Raw genomic sequence first — 18,577 nt, forward strand, 5'->3', positions numbered from 1 at the left:
TTGTGCAATAATGGTGTATAACATGATTTTTGAATGACTACCTCATATCTCAGTGCCCCTTACATGTAAGGTAAGGTTCATTATACTTTGGATGATGTATCAGTACACCCAGTCACCACAAAGATACAACCGTTCTTCCTAAATCAGTTGCTGAAGAGGAAGAATGGTGACTTTAAAACGGTTAGAGTTTTAAAAAACTGAGGATGGATCAACAACATTGAAGTTACTCCACAATACTAACCTAACTGACAGAGTGAAAAGAAGGAAGCCTGAACAGAATAAAACTATTCCAAAACATGCATCCTGTTTGCCACAAGGCACTAAAGTAGGCCAAATACTGCAACAAACTAAAAAAAGTATCCTGAATACAAAGTCTTGTGTTGTATAGGATTAGCCCCAAACACATTACTGAGTACCACTTTCAATATTTTCAAGCATAGTGGTGGCTGCATCATGTTATGGTTATGCTTGTAATCATTAAGGACGGGGGAGTTTTTCAGGATAAAAAAAAGAAAATGTAATGGAGCTAAGCACAGGCAAAATCCTAAAGGAAAACCTGGTTCAGTCTACTTTCCAACAGACATTGGGAGATGAATTCACCTTTCAGCAGGACAATAACCTAAAACACAAGGCCAAATCTACACTGGAGTTGCTGACCAAGAAGACAGTGAATGTTCCCGAGTGGCCGAGTTACAGTTTTGACTTAAAAATCTACATGAAAATCTATGGCAATACCTGAAAATTGTTGTCTAGCAATGATCAACAACCAATTTGATAGAGCTTGAAGAATTTTGAAAAGAAGAATGGGCAAATATTGCACAATCCAGGTGTGGAAAGCTCTTAGAGACGTAACCAGAAAGACACACAGCTGTAATCACTGCCAAAGGTGCTTCTACAAAGTATCGACTTAGGGGTGTGATACTTGGGGATTTTATTCTCAATCAATTTGCAAAAATGTCAACAACAAAAAATATTCACTGTCATTATGAGCTATTGTGTGGAGATGGGTGAATGCAGACTGTAACATAACATGTGGTAAGTCAAGGGGTAAGAATACTTTCTGAAGGCATTGTACCTAACATTTCCTGGGGTGAGGGTGTGTGTGTGTGGGGGGGGGGGGTTAGCATAGACGTTAATAAGAAATGCTTATCCGCAAATTCCGATTTCAGGAAAGCCTGATGATTCCTCCATGTCAACCATTAACAGTTCTCAGTCTGCAAGCTCAGCATCATCTAAGTGGCTATAAATGATTTTGCCTACAGCTAATAGGGCAGTCAGAGTCACTGAACCCCAGTTAGGGACTAAAGCACCAGACACATGCACCATGGTCCTTGTATTACAGTTGGCTATCCTGTATTGACAAGTGTAACTTACAGACTATTGCTGGTAGCAGACATACAATAGACTCAGTGAAAGGAACATGAGGCCCTACAATGTCGGCCTAAATCTAGATATCTAGCCTTGTTCTCTTGTCCTGCGGTATATTGCTCATGCCATGTGGTTCAAGGAAGGTTTGGAGGAAGTGAACTAATTACATTACGAAAGTAGTTCTATTCATGGTAATTGCTCAATCTTTCATGTGTTCGAGGTTAGAGCCAAAAGCTCGTCTGTAGTGCACAGCAGAGTAGACACTGTGGTATCTATAGCTGTGGGCTACCGTTGAGAACACAACCCTCAAAAGTGCCTTTTGTCCTTCTGGCAATACCATAAAATCATTGTTGAATAAAGGCCCACTGACAGTTGAGAGACGTGGAGTCACTGAGTGAGTAAGTAGCTAAAAATGGTCTATAACACCACGGACGCAATTATACGAAGCATTATGAACCCCATGATCATCACGTCCCTATGGTAAATGAACCGAGTGTGAAGATGAATGAAGTCCATGACATCAATCCTACGAGCCATGTTTAAAATGCTCAACAAGAAGCCTTCTGTTGCCATCGCCACCGTGCAATCCATGATATTTCACTTATTCCTTCTGTTGTTACAGAAATGGCATGTTTTTACTATGAATGAAATAGTGCCATGCTTCATGCTAGTTCTGTTCTGGCCCGATATAATAATCTGGGTGGGGGCTGTGTGATAATAAAAACATGCAATTTCTGAACAGAAATGGCAGTTTTTACTATGAAATATCATGGATTCTGTTGATAATAATTCATAATAAAAACATGCAATCCAGCAGCAGGGGAGCAGCAGAATCATCCTTAAATCCTGACAAGAGATTTCATTAAAAATGCATTAAGAAGGAAAGGCAGATGCCCTCAGAAGAACTGACCTTTGTCTGTAGAAATGAGCGAGAGAGCGAGAGAGAGCGAGAGAGAGCGAGAGAGAGCGAGAGAGAGCGAGAGAGAGCGAGAGAGAGAGCGAGCGAGAGAGAGCGAGCGAGAGCGAGAGAGAGCGAGAGAGAGCGAGAGAGAGCGAGAGAGAGCGCGAGAGAGAGCGAGAGAGAGCGCGAGAGAGAGCGAGAGAGAGCGAGAGAGAGCGAGAGAGGGACAACTATTTTAAAAGAAGCATTGGTTGATGTAGATGGTGATTACGTAAACTGAAAACTGGATGAAGAGAAGAGAGGAAAATCGGAGGAAAAGCACATCATTTTAGGGGGATACAAAGCACTCATATATGAAAAGTGAAGCAGGCAGCTGTGAAGCAAGAAGCGAAAACAAATGCATGTTGTGACAAGAAGCTGGATGATGATTCGCGAAGAGGCAGAGGCCAAAAGAACCAATGAGCAAATTGCTTTTGAAGCCACAAACAAGAGGCACAATCACAACCAGAGGTGGACTCAATTCCATGTCCTAATAATCTATTCATGATCAATTTATGATTCATTTATGAAGTCTCTCAAGATTCATGAATCAATTCCTGAAACATTTCCTGAATGAACACTCATCAAAATGGAATTGAGCCCAACCCTGCAGCTCACACAGCCCCCTATTAGAAATAAAGGGGTCGGAGGTCAGGAGCGGCCATACCCGAGAGGGCGCTCTTAGACACAGAGACCTCTGACACTGGTGCTGGAGGCTGTGATTTCAGTTCCGATGACAGCTCCAGCAAATCTTCTACGAGAGACAGAGGCAAGATTATTCGTTTGTGAGAGAGGGGAAAAAATGAATTAAAAAATGAATAAGAAACGGGCATCACCTCAGGTTCGCGGGAACAAAAGAGCGGGCTAGCCTATATTTTGGAGGTAGGTGGTTGGTGAACATATTGAGGATGCAGCGAGGGAGTTTAAGAGGTATAGTGGAATATATTTTGGGGAAAAAAGAACAGCCCCCAGTCCCAGTGTGGCCTACATTTCCAACTCAAAACACAAGCTGCCTTGCTTTAGAAGTTGTTCATTTCGTTCTTCAGTAGTGTAGTTTAAGCTGTACAATAAGAGCGGTAGTAATGCTCTTCTGCTCCCTAAAGAGGAAGTATTCTACATGAAGACAAAATAATAAGGAGAAAAATACCAGATTTGAGAACTTAAAGCAACATCCTTGATGGAATATCTCTTCCATTCTTTTCTAGATACACTCTGGCTATATCATGTCATATTTAGGCCTCATATGGTCACTGGCATACTGTCGCCTACAATACAGTAATCACAACCTAAAAAGCTGGGGCATGTCATCCGATAGAACTGGGCAAAGCTCTGTACGTTATAGGGATATTGAGAGATTCAGGTGTGCTCTACTGTACCTGCAGGCTTCCAGTCATTGCGCTAACAATAGCTAGCATTGGCTACCTCTAACTTCCTTCATACTGCAGGCAGAGACACGCAAATGGCATCCACGAGTTCATCGGACTCTGGGGAAGTAGAACAATTGGCAGACTCTCGTCGTGTCCCTTGAAGAGCCTCTGTAGACGACACTCAAAACCAAAGCGTGTTTACATTACCAGCGTATGCGTCCGTCTCCCTGCTCTTGTGGCCTGTCAGGATTATTAACGTCAAACCTGTTCTCTGGAAGAGAGAGTTGGGTCTGTATAACACACTATAGAGTGTCTGTCTGAGGGGACCGACCCAAAACGCCTGGATTACCGTAAACACGCGCACACACTGATGTCTGTAGGGTTATTTAACCATGCAATCTAAGGAAGGGTAATGCAGAGAACAATAACATCCTTTACTTCCGTCTGGATGCAACAGATCGCCACGGTCTGCTTTTTACTATTAAGGCCGACAAGAAACAGATTGACCAGATTCTAAGAAACCGTGACACTGTTTCCCCAAGAACGTGTATCTGATGCCCTCTTTTCCATATCCACCCTCTGCTGTCGGAATCTACAGTCCTGGTGACCTAGTCCATCACTGACCTTCCATGCCCCCAGGTCCCATGTGTGCGTCTGGCATCCCGTTAGGCTTCTTGACCTCCTGCTGGTTCTGGGGTTCTTTCAGTGTCATGTTGGCCAGGGCAGCCGAAGCCATGGTCTCCCCAGAGTTGAATTGCACGGTGGCGTGGCCGTCCAGGCTCGAGTTGAAGTCCTGATGCTGATCCATGGTGAAACGAGTTCAGGCTGGGAGAAGAGGAGACAGACAGAAGAAGAAAAAACATGGGAGTTAATGCTCTACTTCGTTTTGATGCTATCGACATGAGACTACTTTGGCAGGTGGAAATAGATAACGGACTGAATTTGAATAATGCCTTGAGATATGAGATGGTGCCGTGTCACATTTTTCAGACCGCATGGAACCCGGACTGAACTGAGAGGATTCTAAGCATTGCTTTGTTGTTGGCTTACTTAAAAGGGGCTCAGAGGTGTGCAAGAACCAACCACAGTTGATGGGATCTCAGTAACGGGCTACAATGGAAAAGGGTGAAGGTGACAGAGAAGTCATTGACGACGATTCCAAATCGACACCCAGCACACATGCTTGTTCCCCACAGACAGGGATATGGCTGCTGAGCTAAAGAAAGACAGATACCAGCACACTGTTGAAATCTCCCCCAGTTTTATTGTGCAGTGTTTTTTCGCCCCAAAAGGTCTTAGTCACCAACCCAGACCCTTCGTACAAGAACAGCAACGGATTTGTCCACTCATCCCAGGCAGCCCGAGCCTGATCCCGGATCTGTTTGTGCTGCAGTCTTGCCAACTCCTATGGCCATTGTCACACCAACGGGCTGCAAAGCTGCGATTTCCATGTCGCCCCCTCATAGGGACCGATAGGGACAATCAGGACTTTTTCTTTGTCTTATAGAAGCTTTATGTAATCAAAAGGACTTTGCTAACGCAGACGGACGTGGTGCAACAACAGACTGGCGGGCTAGGGGGGAAGATGAAACTCCAGAAACATTTGCCTAGACTCTGACGCCCCTTTCTCAGTGATCATGATTTGAAAGGACAGGCTAGGTTTCTTTGTTTGTTGAGGCTTTTGCTAGGTAGGCCCTAAAGATCCATCATTTCTAACGTGGTACCAAAGGACATGTCAACGCAATGTAGGCCTAACGTCTCAATGCAGCTTGACCTAGCCTGTTCTTCCCCCGCTTCGAGGGCCCCGAGCAAAGCGGTCACCTCAATGGTGAGTGTAGAGAGACAACAACTAGGCTATTCAAACCTTTTGAGCTACTCTACAGACTCAAGGCAATCCTCCTCTTCCTCAACTAAGCTTAGATAATCGCGATTCGTTGTGATATTGAGCTACAAGTATGAGCTACTTCCCTGTAACGGATGTCATCATGTCAGGGACGGTGTGCTGTAATGTGAGAATGCTTCTATTTGTTATGAAGCGAGATGATGAAGTGGCCAAGTTAAACACTGGCCAACCATGAGCGCTCCCTCTCCTGCTCTTGCAGAAACAGCAGCTGAAAGACGACACAACACACACGGGCTCCTCCACCTCCTCCTGCAGAAACAAGCTGTGCACTGCAGCTCATAGAGACGACAAGATCAGATGCGCCAATCATAGGGTCATATTAATGCGGGGGGGGATTTCCTCCTGTCTTGTCAAAGGGGAAGAGAGAGTTCCTCTCAAAATACACACGGCAGCAGCTCAGTGCGTGACAACCTGCCAGGCATATCCTGTTTCTGTTTCCTTACGTCCAGCGGTTTGGCTGGTGTTATTGTGGACGAGTTGTTGTGTTTCTTATTAAGCGGGTGGTTGCTTACTGTTGTGCTCGGGGTCATCTTGCATGTGTATATTTTCTGGACTAACTTACAAGACTGTAGAACTGCGTCATTTAGCGATACTGCACAGACGACCGTTTTTCAGTTTGCTGACAACACAAATCAGCACCTGCTTTGGACTCGGTGCCTAACAGTTCTTTCTAAGGCGTGCCAACCAGTCAAGGGCATAACTTTCTATATTTGGCCGTCTCTATAGACTAATTTACAGCAGTGAAACACCACTGTTCTGACAACAAAAAAACAAAAAAAAATTATAGGACCTCACTAAATAGACATAGACAGGTTGAGATCTGGCCACTGTGAGATCTGAGCACATGGCAACTGTTAGCTAGCCTATGTCCTGGATAAATAGTTTAAGATATAAGTATTGGCAAAGTTAGTCTCAATGCCTAGTAGGAAAAACATAAAAAAATCAGGAGGGTCTAGTCCTCTGAACACACAGCATTTAACAATCAATGACCGGACTGCAGCGATCTTTAGACATCATTTAATTTCTCCCAGCGACAGAGGTCGGGGGATGGGCATACTGGGCGAGGGAGAAGGGCTGAAACCATGTTCTGGCAAAGCCCACCCTGTAATTTGTATTGGCCTGCGACTGGTCTGGCAGCTGTGTTCTGATTCTCTTTGTGGGCTGATTGCTGGAGGGAGGGAGGGGGAGAGAGAGAAAGAGAGAGCGCGTGTGTGAGAGAGAGAGACAAAGAAGACTTACAAAGAGCATCACAGCCCGACGTGTACCAGAACCACAGACCTCCTTATGCACCGTCAATCCACTGCAGTTAGTCTACCTTAGGGCTCTAACAAAGAGGTACAGGGAAAGACATGCTAAATGCGAATAGGCTGACTCAGCTACTAAAGAGGAGGGCCCAGGGCCCCACTTATCGGCTTGTTGGAGAGGTACTCAGAAAGGAGGCAATTATCCAAAAAGCAGAGGGGAGGGAGAAAGGAGACCAAATTGGTGATATGATTTTTTATCTGAAATGCCAGATGTTAATCCTCTGTTGGGCGTCTCACAGGCGTTTACACCTAATCTTTGTCCCGTACTCACCCTCTAACAGGGCGGCAGGTAGACTAGTGGTTGGAGCGTTGCGCCAATAACCCGAAAGGTTGCTAGATCGAATCCCCGAGCTGACATGGTAAAAATCTTTCGTTCTGTCCCTGAACAAGACAGTTAACCCACGGTTCCTAGGCTGTCATTGTAAATAAGAATTTGTTCATAACTGACATGCCTAGTTAAATAAAATAAATAAAATAATGCCAGGCCAACACACACACACACTGTGTAAAGCAGGGCCAATCATCAATGGCAAGGATTTTCTACGCGCAACAGAATGAACACACACTTGTCTCACATCATTAGCTGCACTGTGATTTAAATTTGTGGGGGGGGGGAAACGATTAATCCCCATTTTCGTTTAAGGAACATGTCATCAATTTTCTCCACGATTAGCCTACACCCTGTTTATGTACTGTTGATTTGTTAGTCCGGATCATTTTTTCCCCCCCGAGCATGTTAACCAATGTCTCGATTTGTCTAGGACATAGCTTAAAAGTGGTTAAATCTCAGAGCTTTTTGTTACCGACTATCACCTAAAACCTCCCCAGTACCCCGTCCCACCCCCTCCCTGTCATCTCCTCTGTGGATCGTCTTTGTGTAACACTTAAAAAGGTGCAATATGCAGAAATCGCCTGTTTGCTAAAATTCAAACAAAAAAAAAATAATGAAAAAAGTTTGCCCAATGTCAGAAGGGGCTGAGTTGATTTGGAGCTCTGTCAGCCTGGAGAGCTACTCGCTGAATAGGACTTCTCTCTAACAAAACACACACCACTATATATCAGCCGACAGCCAGGGAAGGGGTGGTGGGTGGAGCTAGAGCAGCGCTGCACTCAGAGAAAGCAAGGCAGCGTCCAAAGGAAACCTCTCTCTCTTTCTCTCCTCTTTAATATTCATCAACAGTCGCTGCAGCAAGCAGAGAGAATGAGAGGGGGGAGTCTGAGGGAGAGGAAGAGAAGAGAAGGGAGAGAGAGAGAGAAAGAAAGAGGGAGGCATCAGAGACGACCCAGCCCTCACCCCACTGCCTTGCCGTAAGAAAGGAATGAGAAGGCTAGAGGGAGAAAGTATTAGAGCAGCAGATAGAACACAGCAAGGACAAAGTACGCAGCGTGGGATTTAGCATAGCTCAACGATGGAGAGAAGAGAACTGGGAGAGAAGGAAAGCGTCTGAGGGAGGTGGAGGGGGGCAGTAAAGGGCGAGGGGAGAAAAAAAAAAAAGATGGCGTGGGAATGGGAGGTCGACACTGACGGAGGAGAGAGAGACTGCTGGAGCGGGAAGGGACACGGGGAAGGAGACTGTTGTTGGGAGAAGGAAAGGGAAAAGAGAGAGGAGAGGTTAAAGGAGAGGGGGAAAGAGAGAGGAGAGCGAGAGAGAGGCGAAAGGGAGGGAAGGATAAGGCAGGCGCGCCTGCAAAGCCTCTGGTCCTTGCGGAAAGAAAGCTGGCGCATGCTCATACAGGGGGACACACGCCCAGCCCAGTGCAGCGGCATGATACAGCAGAATCCAAAGGAGACTGAAGAAATGGAGGAACCATCCTCAGTCTTCTAATACTCAGCCTCATTCTAGCCTACATCCCCAATGTCAGATGGCAGATACAATGGTAAAATAGAGACATCTTAAAGATTAAATAGAGACATTTCTCCTCTGCTGTCGTTTCCAATATATATATATTTTTAAATCTCAATAGCCTAGACCTTTTCCTCTCAGATTAGGCTAGACACAGTCTTCAGTTTTCCACTTGAATCGGTTTCAGCATATCATGTATATCCATGTGAAATTAGGCTAGAGGCAAGTACGTGGGTGATTTGAGCATAACACATGCCATATATGAGAATATTTAGCTGTTTCTGGGGGGGGGTCCATATGAGATGATCTTAATGATCCGATTGGGGTTTCATTAAACTAAGCCCTTTCAAAACAAACTGTTTTCTCCCTTTACGTAACCCCAACCCACTACACTCTTGCAAGACTATTGTTGAACCCGATTAGCGAATACTGCATGAACTGCTGCCACAGACAGCGCTTGAAATAAGCGGCTCCAGGCCGGACTGCGTTGAAAGTAGAGTCCTTTCCACTTCCTCAACAGTCCCTTTCTCCTCTGCGTGACGACAGAGTGAAGCAGAACGTGTCGACTAAGAGAAGTCCACCTGACTGTTGTGTAACTGTAGGCCGAGGTGTCATCCGATGTCTGCAGCCGGACCACAGGACACAGTCAGACCACATTTTAAAGAGGAAACGGGAGAGAGGGGAAACGGTTGTAGTCTGCGGCCCGGAGTGTTCGCTGCCCATCCATGCATTTCCACATAATGTCTCAAATGGGACCCTATTCCCTATATAGTGCACTATTCTTGACCAGGGCCCAAAGTCGTGCCTGTAAGGAATATGGTGCCATTTGGGACGCACCGAATGACAAGGAACGTTTTGACAAAAACAGCCGGTTCAGTCTAATCCCTATGAGAAAGACAGGAGAGTCAGAAGAATGGGTGGAGCATCGTGTGGGGACAGGGACGGACTTTCAGAAAGAAACAGGAAGACAAGCTGCTACAATATGGAACAGTGGGGTGTTTCTTTCGGATGTGGTGAACTGTAGGTTTCCTGCTTTCACTGTCCCAGAAAAGACCAGAAACATGATCCCAGAAAGGCTACAGCCCAAGCATCCACCATGCCCTCTCCCGGGGTCCTCCTTCAGAGTGTCCGTTCTTAACATTGTCACTGTTGTGGCTCCAGCCAGGGCTATCTTGTACTGTAGCTGTGACGTGACTCAGCACAGGAAGACTGCCCTCCTGGGATCGTCGAGAGGGTGAAGCTGCTAGGCTAAGGTTAAAACGGACCGGTTACATGTAAAACAGGACTGTTCTGAAATTACCCCACAGCGTTACACAGTCTAGTTCAAAAAAGCCTTGCATTGATTTCTCCCCAAAGAGGAAACCATAGCCTAATCTTCTCTGTAATTACAAGAAAGAAGGTCAAGTTCAAACAAGGTTTCAATCCCCCAACCGTGGCTCTATTTTCAGATGCCCATTTGAAAATGTTGATGCCATTATCCTGACTCGACGAGAAGCCGGTATCGTTTGGGGATAATGAGGACGGTGGACCCAGACCCAACGGGGAAATACTGGGCAAAACTGGTTGAAATGACATCATAGTGACATAATCTCAATCCGTTTCGGCCTGTAATGGTTAAAGCTTTGATCCCTTATTGATGTCACTTGTTAAATCCACTTCAAAATCAGTGTAGATGAAGGGGAAGAGACAGGTTAAAGAAGGATTTTTAAGCCTTGAGACAATTGAGACATGGATTTTGCCCTCAGAACAGCCTCAATTCTTCAGGGCATGGACTCTACAAGGTGTTGAAAGCCTTCCATGGGGATGCTGGCCCATGTTGACTCCAATGCTTCCCACAGTTGTGTCAAGTTGGCTGAATGTCCTTTGGGTGGTGGACCATTCTTGATCCCCCCCACAGAAACTTTTGAGCATGAAAAACCCAGCAGCATTGCAGTTCTTGACACAAACCAGTGCGCCTGGCACCTACTACCCTAACCCGTTCAAAGGCACTTAAATATTTTGTCTTGCCCATTCACCTTCTGCATGGCACACATACACAATCCATGTCTCAATTGTCAAGGCTTAAGAATCCTTTAATCCATCTCTTCCCCTTCATCTACACTGATTGAAGTGGATTTAACAAGTGACATGAATAATAGCTTTCACCTGGTCAGTCTCATGGAAAGAGCAGCTGTCCTTAATGTTTTGTACACTCAGTGTACATGCCTAGAATGATGCTTTGTTAACATCATTATTGCATTGTACCTTAAGCTTTAGATGTGAAGCCATTCATTTTACAAAGTTGTAAAAAAATACTTGCTTTGATATTCGCTCTTCATGACCAGTCCTTGATCTTAGTCAGCTAAACACATAATACTTGACTGCACATGGTTTAACTACATTTTATGGAGTCAGATAAACATTTTAATAGGCTAATTGCTTGGTCTTATTATGAGTCGCATGTGAGGTAAATATAATATGCATCTATCAAATATTACCCCACTACACCCCTGTAAGCAGTCTATGGAACATGCTGTAGATGCGCGAAAAATGCTAATATCGGTACCATGACTGGAATGGGATTTGTGCCACATATGCTAAAACGTTAGCATTTGGAAACCGTGCTCGGGAAACTAAACCAAAGCATGGATTTGCTGTTATACCTTGTCCATAGACTGCTTACAGGGTAAGGAAACCAATGTGTAATTTTTGGTGGACTACCCCTTTAACTAAGGGCTAGGCAACAGACCTGCTGCGTAGGGTCGGTAGGCCTAAAAATACCCCATGAACTCAGAGCTACTGACCCTACACAGAGTGCCCGCCATCCATCACAATACTAATTTAGTCACAGTATTATTTTCAAAGATTCAGGAGGGGACGATGACGTGCAAACCCAAAAGTAGGTTAGGTCTTGTGTCTTCAACAAGGGACAGTGTCTTAATCTGTGAGCCCTCGTGTTCTTCACTGTGGTGACAGAAGCCAAAGAGGGTATTTATTTATGAGCAGTGCTGAGAGGAGAGGACATTCCAGTCATGCTGATCACGTCCCCACCAGCTGACTGACTGACATGGTTTCTCAACATTCATCCCTGCTACTAGGCCTGGCTCTATACACTCCCTCAGCCCAGGGGGTCAGGGAGAAGACATTGTCAGTCATCACCGGTGATACACCCCCCCCCTTCACTTCAGATCTCCAGCATGCGGGGCCCCAACGTTGACTTCACTACAAACACTCTCGGATGCCAGGAACAAGCTAAACGAAGTAGATCCTGGTAGTGTGAACAACGGAAGTGGGAAAGCTTCCAAAGATATCTTCCGAGGCACTCAAGTGTTGAAAGTACAAATGGCGTAGTTTATTCCGGCTCCGCAATTTCATTGCAAGATTAAAAAGATGCACCATCCTCTGATGCCACATTGAGGGTAAAGCAGTGCTCTTCTTCCCAGTGTTCAGGTCAGTGAAGTGCACCAGTCCTTCCTGCAGCAAAGCACCCCACAACATGATGCTGCCACCCCCGTGCTTCAAGGTTGACGATGGTCATTATGGCCAAACAGTTCTATTTTTGTTTCATCAGACCAGAGGACATTTCTCCAAAAAGTACAATATTTGTCCCCATGTGCAATTGCAAACCATAGTCAGGCTATTTTATGGCAGTTTTGGAGCAGTGAATTTTTCCTTGCTGAGCAGCCTTTCCGGTTATGTCAATATAGGACTCGTTTTACTGTGGATATAGATACTTTTATACCTGTTTCCTCCAGCATCTTCACAAGGTCTTTTGCTGACAATTTTTTTCTGAGGTCTTAGCTGATTTCTTTTGATTTTCCCATGATGTCAAGCAAAGAGGCACTGAGTTTGAAGGTAGGCCTTGAAATACATCCAAAGGTACACCTCCAATTGACTCAAATTATATAAATTAGCCTATCAGAAGCTTCTAAAGCCATGACATCATTTTCAGGAATTTTCCAAGCTGTTTAAAAAGGCACAGTCAACTCAATTCCCACTGGAATTGTGATACAGTGAATTACACTAAGTGACGCCAACCTAAGTGTATATAAACTTCAACTGTAAATAAACGGATGGCTCCAGGGAGTCCATTGATATTCATAGACTCAAAGTGAACCGTCTATTTCAAGGTAGTCATCACCCCCGTCATCAAAATATAGCAGCCAAGATGCCCTGGACACACTCTACCGTCAGGTCTAGGACACCCTCACAATGCAAGAGTCTCTAACCACTCCCCAGCGGGCAAAGCTGGTTGCAACTGCGGCATTATAACATCACTGTAATGATACCATTGTAGCCAGTTTTGCCCGCTGGGTCTGAATCTTCTACTCAGCATGTTGACCAATAAACACGCAGTGACATGTCTGCACGTTTAATCCCAGGCTAAATCATAATTAGTTGGCCAGTCTGCGACAGGTGTGGAGTCTGCTACAGATAGATCACAGTCAACATGTCTCTGGGTCTTGGGCTGGTAAGAAACACTGTTACCGTGCTGCAAACAGAGCAGGGCTGCATGATGCTGTTAATACATCCGACTTAAGGCTGAGAGTAACCATGAATCGGCTCAAATTAGCTCGTATGAGTAAGATCATAGAGTTGTTTATGTTTATAGTTGAGGTTTTGGCTAGTGGGTTATGGGGATGTGTGCGAGTGTGATCTGTAGGTGTTCGTCTTTACTGACAGAGGGTCACCCACTCCATGAGTCCTGCCCGCCCACTCCACTCACAGTTGGCTGCCTCGGTCAGTGGATATGACCTAATTTCCACAGTCGGTCCCCGCTATTAGGAATGGATGGGATAAAGGCAGGGCTTCACCACGCTCTCGCTCCCTTTTCTCCCCCTCCCGGTCTCTAACGGCATCCATGTGGACCATGAACATTGGTCTCACACAGCAGGCGTGTCGGTGGAAGCAGGGAAAGCACCGGTTGCCTCAGAGGCCTGGCCAGGGCAGAGCAGGCTATCTATAGGCAGCTATCTATAGGCAGCTCTCTACAGCACGGTGCTCTGTGCAGCATGACGCGAGATGAGCGAGAAAGAGCGAGAGAGAGAGAGAGAGGGGGGAAGTGAGAGAGAGAGAGAGAGAGAGAGAGAGAGAGAGGGAAGTGAGAGAGAGAGAGAGAAGGGGGAAGTGAGAGAGAGAGAGAAGGGGGAAGTGAGAGAGAGAGAGAAGGGGGAAGTGAGAGAGAGAGAGAGAGAGAGAGAGAGAGAAAGAGAGAGGGAAGTGAGAGAGAGAGAGAGCTGGTGCTGCCGGCTTCCTCTGGAAACCTCAGTATCTGTTGGAAACAGATGTCAAAGACACTCTCCGAGGACCAGTGCAAATGGACCTACAAACCGCTCATGCGTGCAGCATTAGGCTACCACTCCTCTTGAGAACCAGCCAGTCTCAAGGTTTAAAAAATTACATGAGAAACATTGACTGTGTTCCTGCCCAGTGCTGAATCAGGACCCATGGGTGTGTTAGGTCCTACAGTTAAGATGTTAATCTCCTCAATACACAAACATGACGAGTGGTGGTGGAGAATGAATACCGTCGAGTAACATTAGGCCTAGTTCAGTATTTGTCACTCAAAACAACTAAGAGGAAATAGGCTAGGCAGCCTAACATCCCTACAGGCAGAGTCTAACCACCACTCAAAGAATCAGCATGACAACGAGCCCAAGATAATCCCAGATTAGTAGAGAGTCAGCCAAACCAAAGGAAGTTCATCTGGGCTCTGTCCGTCTCCGCAGTGCTGTGGCTCAGTGACCTTGCTACCTGCACCACCCTTACACCACAGCACACTACAGTACAGTGGAGGCTGCTGAGGGGAGGACGGCTCATTACAATGGCTGGAATGGAGCGAATGGAATGCGGTTGACACCATTCCACTTATTCCGCAGCGGTCATAACAACGAGCCTGTCCTCCCAAATGAAGGTGCCACCAACCTCCTGTGCAACAGTAGAGTATAAGTGTCCTTGAGATCTGACAGAGAGCCAGGACCAGACTTAGCATTTGTTCTGGAGATCTCCTACCTGCATGAGGTAGAAGGGAATTCTGGACGGAAGAATTCATTAATTAGGCTAAAAGGTATCCTCAAGTATTCCAGTCAATATCATTGATAGGTTTTCATATTCCACATTAAATGCGGGCCCAAAATGCACGTAGCCTATTCTTTCTCAAACATTAGGTGAATCCAATGACTGCATAAATAAGGGCGGACCTGCTTTTCCAGTTTGTTTATAGCAGAGCACCTTAAAGTAATTCTGTATTTATATGCCAAGTTGTCAGAGGCTTGCGGCGCAGAGAATCAGCGAGAGTGGCCTTCAAAGAATGCCTGGCATTCACCCTGTTTCCTGTACTGCGAATGTCCCCGAGGAAAAATAGCAGCAATGTGGCATACTAATCCTATACATCATATAACAGAGTGCAAGAGAGAGAGAGCGCAAGTGCGCAGACCACTTTATCATGCAATCAAATGCAACCAACAGAGATTACGCTAGTAAGAGTTGTCAACCATGACATACTTGGTAACACTGGTCATCCAATGTTCTTTTAGAATAATGGACGGGCGTGTTTGAGGTTTATTTCACTGGTGCGAACGATCATGTTACGTTAACAAGCCATGTCCTGTTCATCTGGCCAGCTGTTGAGTGTGAGAGACATCTGCTGGCATGGACTGCTGATGACCGCACAGAGGCATGTGTACAGCTGCTTGTGGCAGGGCAGACAGAGATCCCAAATGGCGCCCTATTCCCTACAGCTGGGCTCCAGCAGCAGCGTACGCTAGGCTACGCTAATGCACTCAGCATGGGTCTCCAAGACAACTCTTTGATTCATAGTGAACCCCGAAGTGCAGAAAGTAAGGAGTGCTTTGGCTAAGTATTGGACCAATGGCAATTAGTGTTGGCTAGGATCTCTTTTTCGTCATCCAATCACAATGAGGCACTCTAGTTTTGTGCATCTTGTTTATAATGAGTTAGGTGACCGCCAATTTAGTTTAGTCTTTAACTTAACTTGAAAATGAATCCTAAAAGCACTGTTACTGGGGCTATGTTGTAGAACTAGTCTTAACTGAATTATGGTCCCTGCCTCTGATCCCATTCAGTGAGGTCAAAACGGATGAGTGCAGATGTAAATTCCCTGCAGAGAACACAGAACAACAAATTACCGCCATAAATTAGGGGCATAATTGAATCATAATATGTTGTATGAATATCATACTACACTGCAGTAGCATGTAGCCTTCAGACCAGCTCATCCAATTAGGCTTTAGACATGTTTTACAGAGCTCCCTAATTGGGCAGTCCAATCAAATTATGCATGGAATATTTGAAAACTAAACGTTTGTCAGATAGCAGAGGGCCATTTGTCACCATTTTTTGTACCAACAAAAACCTTAAAATTATGGCTAGGAATAAGCCATTTTCCTAATTTTCTTAAATTAGGCTATATCCCAATACAATGATAATGGAAATTAGGTCTAGTTCTCGAAGAGCTCCTCAAACAGGACAATAAGTCATGTCTACAGATTTCCAATGTATGAGATCAGGGAAGAACAATTCTTACAGCATTCTCCGGGATACATTTAACAAGATGGGCGTGGAGGAGGAATTGGATAGGAGAGAGAAAAGCCTTTGTCCCTCCTTCGATATTCCTTTGCAATAGACTTGGTCTATGATTTTTGACCTCGAGCAAAAATAGTCGAGGGATAATGGAGATTGTTGATTCATCTAACAAATTGTACAGACCTACCGGCAAGTAGCGAAACCATGCATGCTCATCTCTCACTGCAACTCACAGCACAAGAGCTATGACAAATTGCGGAGGGCAGAGCGTGAAAGAGGTGTGTCCGCAACAGAAAAAGCACCGACAAAAAACGCCATCATCTTATGGCCCAATTTGACAAGAATAGACCTCAATATGAAAATTACAAGGGTGCTGAATAATATCGAAATAGTATGAACAACGGTTAATCGATTCTACAGTGAATCGATTTGTTTCAGACAAAGCACCACATGGCAAGGGCTCGCGGAATGCATCTCCTCACAAATTAGATTGGACTTTGAGGCAAGAAGAAGACGTTTACATTTCCTAACAAAATGGCTTTTTAAAAAAATACCCGGCCTACTACTTGATTACAAAGTTGAAATGGCAGTAATTGGGATCGCATGCATCCCTGGAACGGGAGGTGTGGCAGACCAAACCATTACAAAGCATTCCTGACATATGAATAATTAACAGTTAGCTAATTAGGTAATAAGCAGGTGAAATAACATTAATTTGACAGTCTACTTTTGGTTGTCTATAGTGGACAACAAGTAACTACAGTCAGGCAAGCCACTGACAATAAGTGGCCTGGTGATAAGGTGTAGTCACCAGCCAACATCAGCACCATTGTCCGCGGAAAGCACCGCTGCGAAAATCCAATTTCATAGGATCCAGATGCACAAAAATCGAACTGACACACAAGTGTTGATGTAGCTATAAAACGTTTGCTACGGTCTGTACATGGATCAAAGCAGAAATACTATATCAGGCAAAAACCTATCCTGTAAGGGACACTGTGTGATTTATTCTTTCAGATCTCAAGCAAGACACGCTATCCAAAGTAAAGACAGGCCTCAAGTAGGCAAAATAGAAGGGCACTACTATCTTAAAAATCGTAGCTAAAATCTGTGGCCATAATGATTGGCTAAATATATAGTTAACGCTAAGCTAATTACTTTGATAGCTAGATAGCTCATTTGTAGCTTGCTAACTAAATTACACCCAGTGGCTACATTCATTAGCTAGCTTAGCATCAGTTCACACATCATGACAGCTGTCATATCTCAATAATTAAAGTTAAAAGTCTAAATATATAACAAACTACAAAGTGCATATTTATGGACAAATCAATTGAGCTACTTTTGATCCAATTGTCCACATGGCTTGTTTGGAGCTCGTGCCTGTTGTGACGAAGCAGCTAGCGAAAGCAAGACAGTACCCAGGCCCAACTTCTCCTCACACCCAGACCTAGGCAACGGAAAAAAAGATTCGCTCGGTGCCTCAAAGCTAAATGACAAGCATGAATGGCGCTTTTGTTTTGCCCCGGGAAAAAAACGGAAACTGCTCGAATTCTTAATCAATCCGAAGACACCTAGGAGAAATGTCTTGCAGAATGTACTGGGTTTGCTATAAATAGATAAGGCGTCTTTCTCTCTTACCTGTGTGGCAGACAGTTATTGTCTCTCCAGCTGCAGTCACTCAGTGGCCACCCGACAGAGAAGAGTAGTTGTCGCTAGGCGTCCTGAAGGGGAGGAGGGCGCCAGAGTACAGACAGCGATTGTTCTGAAATTTCTTCCTGAGCGTTCTGCACTAGAATGCATGAAGTTAAAGGGGTTTGTGTGTAGGCCTACACTGATCTCAGCGGAGGCTGGTAGGAGGACCTATAGGAGGACGGTCTCATTGTAATGGATCAAATGGAATGCATGGAACGGAGTCAAACATGTGGTTTCCATATGTTTGATGTGTTTGACCCCTTTCCATTTATTCAATTCCAACCATTACAACGAGCCCGTCCTCCTACAGCTCCTCCGACCAGCCTCCTCTGTTGATAAAATGGTGTTAGATGATGATATTAAAACTAGTTTAGCTGATATGAACAAATTGCAGGGCTTCTACAATGCTAACCCAAACGAATGGCACAATGGGAGACCTACCTTGTTAAGTAGCCTTCTGCCCTATGTAATAGGTGACAGACACAATTTTTACCAATGACCTTTTGTTATTTTCTCACGTTAAAACAATGTCTCATCTAATCTAATATATTTGAATTTCTATTCCTCTAGGCCTGGCTTAGTGTCAATTTACCAATGATTATGTAAGAATTACTGGAACACCTGCTTAGAGG

The 18,577-nt window shown here is 44.9% G+C and overlaps 1 protein-coding gene across 7 annotated transcripts in view; it reads right to left on the reverse strand.

Annotated features, from left to right (window-relative positions):
- Positions 1 to 18,357, reverse strand: part of maptb (microtubule-associated protein tau b) — a 38,870-nt gene extending 20,513 nt beyond the window's left edge. For 5 of the 7 annotated variants that reach the window (XM_024432919.1, XM_024432920.1, XM_024432916.1 and 2 more), the window contains exons 1-3: positions 17,892 to 18,357; positions 4,300 to 4,500; positions 2,976 to 3,062 (exon numbers count right to left, since the gene is read on the reverse strand). In XM_024432919.1, coding sequence (XP_024288687.1) covers positions 2,976 to 3,062; positions 4,300 to 4,483 — 271 coding nt within the window. In that variant the 5' untranslated portion in view covers positions 4,484 to 4,500; positions 17,892 to 18,357. The remainder of the gene's footprint in view (positions 1 to 2,975; positions 3,063 to 4,299; positions 4,501 to 17,891) is intronic. The other 2 variants (XM_024432918.1, XM_024432915.1) reach the window with 1 other exon arrangement.
- Positions 18,358 to 18,577: the final 220 nt, after the last annotated feature.

This window comes from Oncorhynchus tshawytscha, linkage group LG09 (genome assembly GCF_018296145.1).
Source record: "Oncorhynchus tshawytscha isolate Ot180627B linkage group LG09, Otsh_v2.0, whole genome shotgun sequence".
Classification (NCBI taxonomy): Eukaryota; Metazoa; Chordata; class Actinopteri; order Salmoniformes; family Salmonidae; genus Oncorhynchus; species Oncorhynchus tshawytscha.